The sequence below is a fragment of the Loxodonta africana genome, chromosome 4, assembly GCF_030014295.1.
Source record: "Loxodonta africana isolate mLoxAfr1 chromosome 4, mLoxAfr1.hap2, whole genome shotgun sequence".
In the NCBI taxonomy this organism is placed as follows: domain Eukaryota; kingdom Metazoa; phylum Chordata; class Mammalia; order Proboscidea; family Elephantidae; genus Loxodonta; species Loxodonta africana.
The window spans coordinates 163,784,188-163,797,567 of record NC_087345.1 but is presented as its reverse complement, the minus strand read 5'-3'; the positions used below and the strand labels follow the sequence as shown (position 1 = coordinate 163,797,567).

Sequence of the window (13,380 nt, the reverse complement as noted above, 5' to 3'; positions counted from 1 at the left end):
TGCTCTACAGACACACAACACAGCATTTAACTTGGGCTTTGAGGGAGAAAAAGAAGACAACCCCAGGAAGTAACATCTAAGTTGAGATCTGAAGATTCTCAAGCAGATAGCCTGCTGACAAAACTAAAGGGAATGGAGATGGAAAGGACTGGGGAGTATTCCAACCAGAAAAAAGTATAAATGACACTCAGAAACAAAAAAAACTTGATGTGCTGATGAAACTAAGAATGCAACAGGACTATAGTCTATATGACTATATAGAGAGGAGGCTGAAGAAAGAAGGCTAAGAGATAAACAGTGACAAAAATCCTAAAGGATCTAATAAGCTATCTTAAGTTTTTTGAACATTATCTGAACATTAGCTTCAGTGGAGTGACAGGATCAAATTCGTACTTTGTAAAGAAGGATCACTCTGAGTACACTGGAGAGAAAGGGTGAAAACGGACAAGATGGGAACCAGGAAGACCACTTAGGAAGCTATTGTAGGAACTAAGGCCAGAATAGCAATGGCAAAGTGAAAGGTTTAAGGAGGTATTTAGGAGACAAACTGATTATTGTGAAGAAGAGGGAGGAAATCTGTGATATTTCAAAGTTTCTGGGGTTGGATAAGGGATGTTAATTAAAGTGTGTTAAAGCTGCTGTGGTAAATTCAGGATGGCCTCAAATGTAAAGTAGAATGGGTGGAGTCACAAGAGATAAAGCTGGAGAGGTCGGTCTGGACCAGGTCAAATTTGGCTCTAGGCTAAATGAAGAATTTGTAAGTTTAAGTGAAATGGGAAGCCATTTAGGAGCTTTCTGTTTCCCCCACTTATTCTCAGGGAACTAAATAAATTCAGTTGAAGCCATATATGTATGGCTGGGCAGGTTTTGCATTGCATAAATCCAGGATGTGCCATTCATACAAACTGTGATGTAGATGGCACCCCTGAAGTTGTACAACACATAGCAACCATCCTTGATATAGCATGTTACATGGTTCTCTAAGTTGTTTGATGCGAATAAATTTCTTATTTTCTCAATAAGTAATAATCATCTCTAAGAGCAGAACTTGTATTTTACACTTCTTTCCTATTCTTTGAATTAGCCAGCGCAGTTCTGAATATGCAGGTGCACTTATGTAAACACTTGTGGTCTTGGCTCTAGAAACCACCATCTACTTCAATTTTACTACTCTAAGCACTACGTATTCTCCTATCATAGTCTCTTTCGTCATTTGATCCTGCCCCTTTCTATTAAGGCACTAAGTCCTGTACCCTTTACTCTTTAACGTCTCTTATCCAGCCCAAGTGCTATAACACTGCCTGGCCTTCCCAATTCTGTTTTAACCCCCTTCAATCTATTCTCCATGTTACTGCAAAAATAATCTTTCTAAAACACAAAATGGATCCCCATCACTATAAAATCCTCAAAGGCTTTCCATCATTTTCAGGATAAATCCAAACTTTATATTATGTCCTTCATCATTAGACCTGTTTTCCTCTCCAGCCACAACTTTCCTTTCTCCTGCCGCATTACCCAAGCTCCAGCTATACCTAAACGTTTGCCTTTTCCATCAAGTGCCATCATTCTCTTGCCTTTGTGCCTTTACATATAATGTACCCTCTACCTGGATGCAGTTCCCCCTCCCCTTCTTCATATGACTAGAAAAACAAACCAAACCCATTACCACTCAGTCAATTCCAACTCGGGGCAACTATGTAGGCTGAGCAGAGCTGCCCATAGTGTTTCCAAGGCTGTATGTAACCTTTACAGGTGCAGATTGCCACATCTTTCTCCCATGCAGCTGCTGGTGGGTTTGAACTGCTGACCTTTAGGTTGGCAGCCAAGCGCTTTAATCACTGTGCCAACAGGGCTCCTTATATGACTAACTCCTAGGAAATTCAACAGAGATAACACCTCCTCTTAGAAGTCTTCCATGAACAGCCCCTTCATTCCCAAATCTTGAATTATGTAGCCTTCATGTGCATTAGACATACGTCTATATGTCAGGCACTTATCAAACAGTATTTTACTTAATTATACAGCTCTCCATTAGCAAATAAGCTCATTAAGGGCAGAGACTATGCCTTTTATTTTTTACATGATCAGCATTTAAACACTTATCTGGCACTTACACACTCGATAAATTGTTGTTAAATGATGAATAAACTATAAAGATTAATGTGCAACTTTCTCTTTGTTCAGGTAAATTTTAATTAAAATGAAATCAAAATGGATAATTTCATGTACCTAGTTCTTTCCTTTTTAGGTACATGAGGTATGTAGGTCACTAGCACTAAATACAACTAAATCTGTGAGAGCCAGAACCTGATGGGACTGCCTTGTTTTTCCAGGTCTCGCAAGTTTTCTGCCTTTGACAGGCAGGGTGCAGTCTTACCACTTTTCTATCACTCTTTAGTGGAAAATATTTGAGTTTTCCTTCTCTGACAGGTTTCTGGCTTACACAGGTTTTATTGATTACCATAAATTCATAAAGTTTTAAAGAACTCACTGGGCCACTTAAACTGGTCCCTCACCTAAAATCAACTCACATGGATATAATTCGATTTTAATTTAAAAGTCTCTAGAGAGCTGCAAATTCTAAATTAGTTCTGTCTTTGTTTGCTAATGTGTTACACCTAACACACCCTAATGCTAGTAGAAGACTGGAATATCTAGGAATGGGGTCAGCATAGAGAGCAAACAGGACAGTACCAAAAGGATTATCTACTCCAAGAGGTTTCTTGGGAAATATCTGAAAAGCAAGCATTTGGAAGGAAGTCAATTTAAAAATCTATCTTCAAATAGAATTAAATTTTTATTTTATTCATACTCCACCTACTCTAAAATATTTTGAGATAGTTTACTTTAAAGAATATGTATACAAAGATAATGATTATGAGCCATGGGGGTGGCGGGGTGTTTGATAGTTTTATCAGAAACATAGGTTAGGAATAGTTGCTGCAATTGAGCTCTGAATATAGTGCTGAGTTTCCTGGCAGCAAAAGTTAGAAGTAAAACACTTGGTAAAATAAAAGTAGGAACAATTTTTTTTTCCTGAAATTTCATACCTGGCACCTATTTTGACATATAATGTTGTTCTTAGGTGCCATCAAGCCATTTCCGACTCATGGCAACCCTACGGACAACAAAATGAAACACTGCCTACTCCTGCACCATCCTCACGATCATTGTTATGCTTGAGACTATTGTTGCAGCTACTGTGTCGATCCATCTCGTTGAGGGTCTTCTTCTCTTTCACTGACCCTCTACTTTACCAAGCATGATGCCCTTCTCCAGGGACTGATCCCTCCTGATAACATGTCCAAAGTATGTGAAAAGAAGTCTTGCCATCCTCACTTCTAAGGAGCATTCTGGCTGTACTTCTTTCCAGACAGATTTGTTCATACTTCTGGCAGCCCATGATATATTCAATATTCAATACCAACACCGTAATTCAAAGGCATCAATTCTTCTTTGGTCTTCCTTATTCATTGTCCAGGTTTCACATGCATATAAGGCAACTGAAAATACCATGGCTTGGGTCAGGTGCACCTTAGTCCTCAAAGTGACATCTTTCCTTTTTAACACTTTAAAGAAGTCTTTTGCAGCAGATATGCCCAATGCAATACATGATTTGATTTCGTGACTGGTGGTTCCAAGGGCACTGACTGTGTATGCAAGTATCCTTAACAACTTCAATATTTTCTCCACTTATCATAATGTTTATTTATCTAGATGCGAGAATTTTGTTTTCATTATGGTGAGGCATAATCCATACTGAAGGCTGTAGTCTTTGATCTTCATCAGTAAGTGCTTCAAGTCCTCTTCACCTTCCCCGAGCAAGGGTGTGTCTTCTGTCTTAGTCTGGAACTTCTGCTGAAACCTGTCCACCACGGGAGACCCTGCTGATATTTGAAATACTGGTGGCACAGCTTCCAGCATCACAGCCATACGCAAGCCAACACAATACAACAAAGTGACAAACAAGTGGTGGTGACATATAACAGTTAATACATATTTGTTGAATAAAATAATGTATCTTTATATGAAGAATACTTAACCAAAAAAGTAGACAATGTCATCAATGATAGATTTAAAGAACCTATGGAAAAATCTGGGTTATGGAAAAATCTGAGTGTATACTTTTTTAAATAAGCCCTCAATTAAAAAAAAAAGAGGGCATATCATTAAATTAATTCTACAAACACATTTCTATGGAAAACTAATCTAGTCTATGTACATAATTTAGTAGTGAGTGACACAGAAATAGAATATATAGAAAGGTGGGTAGAAGGCATTTCTTTGGAGACACACACACATGCACAAGTATCGTTCATTTTCACCTAGACTTCTAATAAACCTGAATGAGCAATAAATTTAAAATTGAACCACTGTTATGACAGAAAATGTGGGGTATATGGCAAAACCAATATTTCAATTTGAAAATTAAGGAAGTCTGACTTGTATTCAAATAAGCCATTCCACCCACTACAAGGCAAGACCAAATTTTTCTCAAGATGCATCCCTGTACTTCTGCGAGGGTATACTCAATTGAAATTCCAAAGTTGTGCCCCCAATGAATATGAAGGAAAACCATTTCACACAAAGCATGATTAAAGAAATAATAAAGCTACGTAGGTATACAAGTATGCATAAACATGTATAAAAAACCCGTTGCCGTCGAGTCGATTCCGACTCACAGCAACCCTATAGGTCAGAGTAGACCAGCCCATAGAGTTTCCAAGTAGCGCCTGGTGGATTCAAACTGTCGACTTTTTGGTTAGCAGCCATAGCACTTAACCACTATGGCACCAGGGTTTCCATGAAATATGTATAGGAAGGCACATTTATGTGTGCTGCGTATATTTTCAAGTATAAAATAAAGCACATGCAGGAACAGTTTTCCTTCCTAGACACAACCAAACACCTCACAGCATTGGTCTACTGGGTTTGAGGGCTTAGGACCATAGTCTCATGGGGCAACTCAGTCAATTGGCATAATATAGTCCATAAAGACAATGTTCTACAGTCTAGTTTGATAAGTAGCATCTGGGGTCCTAAAAGCTTGTGAGTGGATATCTAAGATACAACTATTGATCTGTACTCTTCCAGAGCTAAAGAGAAAGAAGGAAACCAAAGACTCTAAGAAGAAACTAGTCTACAGAACCAATAATCTACATGAACATACCTTGAGATCAGAAGAACTAGATGGTGCCTGGCTACCACTACTGACCATTCCAACCAGGGACCCAATAGATGGTCCTGGATAAAATTGGAGAAAAATGTATAACAAAACTCAAATTCCTTAAAAAAAAAAAAAAGGCCAGACCTACTGGACCAGTAGAGACTAGAGTAACCCCCAAGACTATTGCCCTGAGATACTCTTTAAACTTGGAACTCAAACCACTCCCAAAGGTCACCTTTCAGCCAAATGACAGATTGGTCCATAAAATAAATAATAATCCCTGTTGCGGAAGAAGGGAAGAAGTATTAAATATATACTTGAATCAATTAACCAACAAATATCAAGTGCCTCTAGCTTCATGGAGCTTTACCTCATACGTTCTCAATGCCTAGGAGAATAGTCAGTCAGTCACACAGCAGTTTACCGTCCTAGGCTCTAAATAAGTCTCCTCTGGACTCTCTTCGATCCCAGGCAGATTCTCAGCCCAACAAGTCTCTGAAGCACTATATTGATTCTGAACTTCCAGTGGGTTACAGACTTTTCCCCAGGTGATTTTAAAGAGCTCCTGGTTTGATAATTCTGAGAAGCCAGAGGAAGCCTAAAGGTCCTTTGGAGCTCTACGGCCAGCTTAAGCCCAAAATACTTCCTCCACTCTCTCAAACTTCCAGGTATTCATCAATTAAAGTTATCCTCACACCTGGCCTCCACTCAAACTCCCATGATGGTCCTTGAGGATACCTCAAAAGCCAGGTCTCACAATTATAAGACAGCCAAACTACCCAAAGGCCTAAACAGTAGGCTTCCTTCAACCATCAACAGAGTTTATTAGAAACTCCTAGAAATGGCTTACTAATACCTATAAGGTGGAGTAGATACATAGAGCACAAGACCAGGCAGGATTCTAGCCCCAGTTTGGCCATTAACTCCCGTTATGATGAAGACAATTATCCAAGCTTCGGTGAGCTGAAGTATCCACACTGAAGAAGATACCTTATCTACTTACCTGAGCTGTTGTAAGAATCCAACTTTTTAAAAAGATATGTGAAAACACTTATAAAAATATTTACTCCTTCCTTCAGTCTATATTTTAATGTTCTGAACACCTACAATATGCTAAGCATTATGCTAGGCATGGAATTTATAGCTAGTGGAGAAACTGTAACTAAATAATTAACTACAACTGTGATAAGTACTGTGAGAGAGAAATACTAGCAGCTAAGAAAGCATATATCAAAAGACTTAACTTACTATGAGGGCTAAGGGAAGGTTTCCCTGAGGAATCAACATCTAAACAGAGCCATAAAGAATGAACACAAATTAGTTAGACAAAGAAGTGTATAAAAAGGATGGAAGCAGAGTTGCAAAGGCTCTGGAGCAGCATTCATATGTAAAACGGGATAATGAAGTACTAAAATAAAAATAATTTTTCAAAAACATTACATGTGTAACATTAAAATTTAATCCACAAAATTTGCTACTTCTAAGCCACACCCTCTTATAGGCTCATCTATAGCTTTTTTTTTTAATTGTCCAGTTTCTCCTAAAAAAAACAATGAGACCCTTGCCCTCTCTGTTATTTTCTATTTATGTACCAATTCTCAAATAATAAAAGAGATTAACGTCCATCTAGGAACAATGGTTTGGAGCACAGAACAAAACTCTCAATAACGTTGTTTTTAGGACATAATGTTAGGTCCGTAACATTATGTCCTAAAAAAATTATTGTTAGGTCCATGTGGAAACCCTGGCGGCATTGTGATTAAGAGCTACAGCTCCTAGCGAGAAGGTTGGCAGTTCGAATCCACCAAGCACTCCTTGGAAACCCTATGGGGCAGTTCTACTCTGTCCTGTGGGGTCACTACGACTTGGGATAGCCTCGACGGCAACAGGTTTGGTTTTGGTTCTTGGTTAGGTCCATACAGTTCAAAATTTTTATAGCTCCCTGCCATATTTTCCACTTAAACGTATGTAGCGAACCTCTCTATCCCTATTTTTTAAATCAATGTTTTGAGCTAGTTATCTTTTATATTTATAAAAGATTCCTCTTATATTGCCCAATACATCAAATTATTACAGCATTATTTATTTAAACTTTTAAAAAGTTGCTCTGCTAATTTTCTTTTCCATTTCAATCCCCTTTGGAACGACAGTTTTTTTGAAGAGAATTAATGGTATATGCCAGCATATGTTTGAAATATATTATGCATGCTTACTAGGAGCTTTTCCTTCTCATAGAATATTGAAATGCTAGATAGTTAATCTGAGGGTTTTCACCCTGCTCTGGACAAATGTAATCTAAAATCATTTTATACCAACAATATGTATTAGTTATTTTCTTAAATTCTGGGCCCATTAAATTGCCTCAACCTGCCAGTTAGCTTCAAAGAGATGTATATTTAAAGTGTTATACAAACTTTTCTTCCTACTCTTCTGAAAATGTGCATAACCACAATTTGCCATCGTTTACTAGAAAATATGTAAACTATTACAGAGTATCATTTTAAACTTTATCTCAATTATCTTATATAAATAGCTGATTAAGGAGTTTATTTTATATAACTAAGCAGTTTAAAAATGATTTTCTTGAAGCTTTCATTAGCTTATTTTAGAAGGTCTCCTAAACAGACTTAAGAGTGGTACATTCCAGTATGCCACAAAACATCTTTTTTATATTTTATAACTAATCACCTTCAATTGCTGAAATTCTACAACTGGTAGAAGTAACAATATATTATCTCTCCTACTAATTACAGTCATATGTTCCTGATTATTCAAAGAGGGGATGCATCAAAATTCATTCTTAAATAGCTGCAAGATGTAACAATGGTTCAAGCATGCAGGCTTTGAGAGTACATAAAAAGATTTTATAACAAACATTAAACTTTTAAATGTTTTTATTTATGTTCTTTTGCTCTAGGATGAATAAAACCTGAATTTAATAAAGACAAAAGTCCCCAAGATTATAGACATGTTGTACACTGTTCTTTCTAGTAATAATTTTGATTAGAAATTAAGTTCATTCTTGCCCAAAAACTCTGAAGAAAAGATTTTCCAGCATTTTAAGTTTGCTTTGGTAATTCTTTTGGACATATTTAATAAGGCAAATTCTCTTGTTAGCACATCAAAATGCAATGAAAAGGATCAGAGATTAAAAATGAAATAAAGTTCCATTAATAAGTTTTCACCTTCAATTTTTTTTCACACTGAATGAATTCTTAACAAGTTAACTATTGGCTTGATCACTATGGAAAATGTTCTCCACATTAACTTGAAACTATGATACATATTGTATTTAAGTAGTTTACTAGGGTGTAAAAAGTGAGAAAATAACAACAAAAGAGTATCTTCCCAGATATGTGGGTAGTTTTTTTTTATGTTTAAGTAAGGAATAAAATGTATTGATATTTTATGATACCTAAATGAAAGCACCTGACTGCGAAAAAATATCTTGATCATAATATGCCACAGATACACACATATTGTGGCTCATTTGAAAACAATTTTAAATCTATGATGATTTTTTTTAAAGAACAAATCAGTTGAATGGTTAAATTAAGTGACTATTAAGAAAGAAAAGTTTTCATAATGAAACTTACAGGTTAATTTTTAATTAAAAGTATAAATCTATTGGAATATTCATTATCCGCCTCTATTAGTTTTGAGCCTTTATTTAATATGACTAAAGGAACACTTAAATTCAATCTCAGTAACATGAAATATATTAAGTTACTCAGGAAAAGAAAAATCTTAGCCATCAAAGCAAGTGCAGATAATTTCGAAACACTAAGTTATATTCCCTTTCTAGTCCATTCCTTCATAGGCCAGGCCGTAAGTGGAAATAGCTGGCTATTTAAGAATGTCATATCTAAGTCACTTATACTCTGATAGTCACATAGCCTGACAACTTGGTTTGATTAAATTCCATAATACAGTCTACACTGTACACTAACGGGAATAGGTAATCTAACACCATTATACTAAAAAGTGACTACTCCATACCCTAAATGTTATCTATATCTTAATATTTGAGTATTAAATTTTTGAAAGAGCCTTTGTAATTATCAGCTTTTTAAAGATAATGTTTTAATTCACGTGTAAACATATTGTCCAGAAATTAAAGATTTGTAAATAGTAAGTGTCCATTCACAAAGGCCGCTGAGTAGGAGTTTTAAATAAAATCAAATACACTTCCTCCATTCTAAATACAGCCCGCTTACCCGCCCCCCCCCCTTTAAACATACAGGAAATAAACAGCAAAATTCCAGTGACAAAACAGATTACCACATAAGTGCAGTAGTAATTTCCCTCAAAGAAACCCAGAGGAAACATTACGCATCTAAAAATTCTTGCCCTGTCAACACATCTTAATTTTCTTTTAACTCTATGCTAATTTAAATGCATTTTAAACATAGCATCCTATAAAGTGAAGATTTCTCATGACACAGTAGCCATAAAATGCTACCTTACTTTGAATTCAGATGGTGGTAGTCATCCCTAAGCATATACAGATAGACGACAGAGAACCACTATTACTTTCCGTTTATGTTAATAGATAAGATGGAAACCACACACACACACACACACGAACTATGGAATCTGAACGAGTTCGGACTGAGGGATGGAATGAGGGCACCATGGGATTTCTCAAGGCCAGTTCTTTTTTTTCTTTTTTAGTTCTTTACCTATTCTGAATCCCTTGCAAAAGATTCAAGCATATCGTTCCTCTTTCACTAACTCAAGATGAGAAATGATGTGTCAACCACATTGGAATTCTTTTGCTGTGAGGAAGTCGAAGGTGATCAAAGGCAGGGTGACATAAAACTGCACCCAGACAAAATGGATCTGATTAGCGTATACTCCTATTGACGTAAAATGACTTCCAAGCAATTCGTATGGCATTAACTTTCAACCTGACACCTGTCTAGTTGCACTAAAGATAGAAACAGAGACTTGGGCCACCTCTCACACCAGTCTGGAACCTTTACCCTCTCGGCGTCAGGTCCCCAAAACGCGCTGAAGAGACTGAATGCTCCTACAGCCTCCGAAGGGGTTACAGAAACTTAGGGACGCCGTCCCGCCCCCTCTTCCTACCCCTCCCCAACAGTTCAGTCCGCAGGGGCGCCGGCGAGCGAGGGACCAGAGGCAACCAGGCGCAGGGGATACGGAATGAGGCGCGACAAAGGGCCGTGGGTTCGGGGACTCCAAGCGAGGCGAGGTCAGAGGCAAGAGGGTGCGGGGCGACCTGGATTCGGGGTGAGGACTCACCCGCGTTCTGCAGCGTCTCGATGTTTTGAGGTCTCGTCGCCAGCTCCGCCACCATCTGCACGAACTGGGTCCGAGCTTTCTGGTATTGCTCGAACACTGCAGGCAAAGACACGGTGGAGCGGGCCAGCCGCGTTGCCCCCGTCGCCCTCGCTGCTCGCGCGGCTCCAGCCGCCCGCCCGTGGAGACGCCCCGCCAGCCCCAGGCCCTACCTTGCAGCACCTGCCTCTGGCTCATGGCGCCGGCAGCCGCGCTCTGCCCTCGAGAAACTCGGCGGCGACTGCAGCTCGTCGGCACCCAGCCTGAAGGTCCAAGGAGACAGCCGCCACCGCGACGACTCCGCTTTGAACGAGATCCGTTTCTCTGTGTACCCGCGTCTCCTGGGCAACCGACCGGAACCGGAACGCGGCCGTCTCGCGGCAACGGCCCGTCTCCGCCGTGACGTCACGGCCGCCGTGCCCCGGCGCTCCGGAGCTCCTGGCGGCGCGAAGACTGTCGAGGCCGAGGGAATCCGCCAGGCTGCTGCCGGAGTTCTGCACCGTCGAGTGTCCTTCTCCACAGCAGGAAGGCGCGTTATACACGCGCCGCATCCGCAAAGAGTGCTTCCCCAAGCGAACCCAGATCAGCGGAATCTCCTGACTGCGGCGCGGGGTGGGTCCGGGCGGTTACCCGACGCGCCCAGAGAGCGTGGTTCAAGTGCGGCAAGACGAGGAAACTCCATCGAGAGGACTGTCTTTGCTTCGACGGTCAAGAGAAATTTCACACGTGTTATTCTGTAATTTTATAAGTACAATTATTAAGGCAACCTTGAAGTCTGGTGTTTTCCTTTTTAATCTAGTTTTTAACGTACCTGGAATTTCCAGTTTCAAGATTGCTGGAGAGTCAAGACAACCATGTTCATACACTTAATTATACTGTATTGAAAGTATTTAGTAAGCACTCCTAGGGATTCAATGAGAAAAGCAGACAAGGAAACAATATGACAAATGCTCTGTCTTCTGTGGCTTTCTCCTAATGACTACTAACTTTGCTGTTTCCTCACTTTTTTGTTATTTTCAAATTTTTTCTCTTTGTCTTTTACATTCAAGCTTCATTTTACATGTTGAAATTTCCAAAGCAAAGGGAAAGAGAATCTTTACCTGGAAAACCTTGATTCAAATTATTTTAAACAGACTTCCCTAGGTTATGTAACTAACTCTACCCAGTGTCTCTTAACAAAATTAAGTATTTAGTCTATCAGGGGTTTCTAGCTTGCCTTGGAAAACTATATACCAAATATTTCAGTGACAGGTGTCAACTTTAAATGTTTTTCTACCAGAAACTACAATTTCACCAGGTGTCAAGTCAGTAGATAGCCACAGCTGTTGCTGAGTTGTGCCAAGACAGGAAACCTCTTGACATCTCTTCTTTAACAGAAGGGAGCGTGTAAACTTATCAAGTTGAGTTGAGGTGAGATCTCTTTAATAATCTTTGAAGTCTCACCCTGACCTAAGCTCTCTGATGAAGTCCTATATTTTGTGGTGCTCCAAAGATTTGGAGAATGGACCAACAAAGGGAAGAATAAGTGTGTTCCCCTGCCACCCCCAGAGCAGGTGCCTGTCTTTTGCTTCCGCAGTTCAGAAGCCAGTGATAGCCACAATCATTTTACTTAACTTTAAGACATGAGTTTCACAATGATCTCTACATTTCCCTAAAGGAACAAGTCCTTTAAAATTAAAATTGTTGTGTGTCCCCTTTTAGAGATATGGGGGAAAACAGACTAAGTAATTAAGATTGCAAATAAACCATTGTAATTTTATTTTCAGTTCCTTGTTGCATTATGAAAAAAAAAATCCCCTTAAAACTAAAAGGTTCTATATTTGGTTTCAGTCCTTAAACAAACAACTCAAACTCCTAAGCCATTTTTAGTAATTGCTTTACTATTTTCTACTTGAAAAATGTTGAGATAACTCCTCAATACTGAAAAAGAAAAGTCCAAACCTATAAACATAACAGAACAGTCTACTTACAGAATGCTATGAAGTTTTAAAACAAGTTCAAATGCTATGTAAATTATTTTTAACTACAGAGTCTGAATATCTGCCATGGATATTTATTTGTATTGTTCCTGATGAAACACAATAAAGGGTGCCTAGTTCATACCTGAAATTGGCCATATTAAAGACATAACTTTACTCTTTATTCTAGCTTTTTAAGTCTTTAAATGGAGAAATGTAACATAAAATGATCATAATATACATATAAATGAAACTGTTAGAATTCAAATATAAAATATGGCTAACAAATTACTTTTACTGGCAAGAAAGCCATTCTATATTTTCTGACCCACTTTGGAACTTGCTAACTTTAAAACATAGTACCATTCTTTTTTATAAAGTTAAATTAATGCCTCATGATCACATACATACCTTTAAACTAACAATTAACAGTGCAAAAGAAAGCTATGCAAAGGGACGCTTCAGTTTAAAAAAAAAGTATAAGATTACTGTTCTTAAAGTATCAGCTGACTTTAAATACAGATATACAATGTGCTTGGCACATTAAACTATACATTTGATTGAGAATGAAACCATGGCATATTCCCTGAACAAATTGAAGAATATTTCCATTAGAGATTTATTTTGAGGCTTTTGGCTCTTTTAGTTAAAAGCTAATCAAAATATTTGTCTTCAAAAACACTTTTGCATTTAATTCCTTCTTTATTTATGCAAAAGAGACTGAAAAACACATCAATATAAAGCCAGTTTAAAAATCTTGTATTGTTTCTCTTTAAAAATCTGTATTGGGAATTCAGAAAATCCCATTATTGTGAGAATATAGGCACTGGGTTTTTTTTATATTCTGCATATGCCTAAAAGAAACTGCTACTTTTATCAGATCGGTGTTTTTTTTTTTTTTCCTTCAGCTTCTAGCTGAATTTTAAAAGTTAAAGCTTTAAATGTGCAAATTAG

The 13,380-nt window shown here is 38.1% G+C and overlaps 1 protein-coding gene across 3 annotated transcripts in view; it reads right to left on the bottom strand.

Moving 5' to 3' along the window:
* SPAG6 (sperm associated antigen 6) overlaps positions 1 to 10,783 on the bottom strand; it is a 68,430-nt gene extending 57,647 nt beyond the window's left edge. For 2 of the 3 annotated variants that reach the window (XM_003410552.4, XM_023548866.2), the window contains exons 1-2: positions 10,642 to 10,783; positions 10,433 to 10,528 (exon numbers count right to left, since the gene is read on the bottom strand). In XM_003410552.4, coding sequence (XP_003410600.1) covers positions 10,433 to 10,528; positions 10,642 to 10,666 — 121 coding nt within the window. In that variant the 5' untranslated portion in view covers positions 10,667 to 10,783. The remainder of the gene's footprint in view (positions 1 to 10,432; positions 10,529 to 10,641) is intronic. The other variant, XM_023548865.2, reaches the window with a different exon arrangement.
* Positions 10,784 to 13,380: the final 2,597 nt, after the last annotated feature.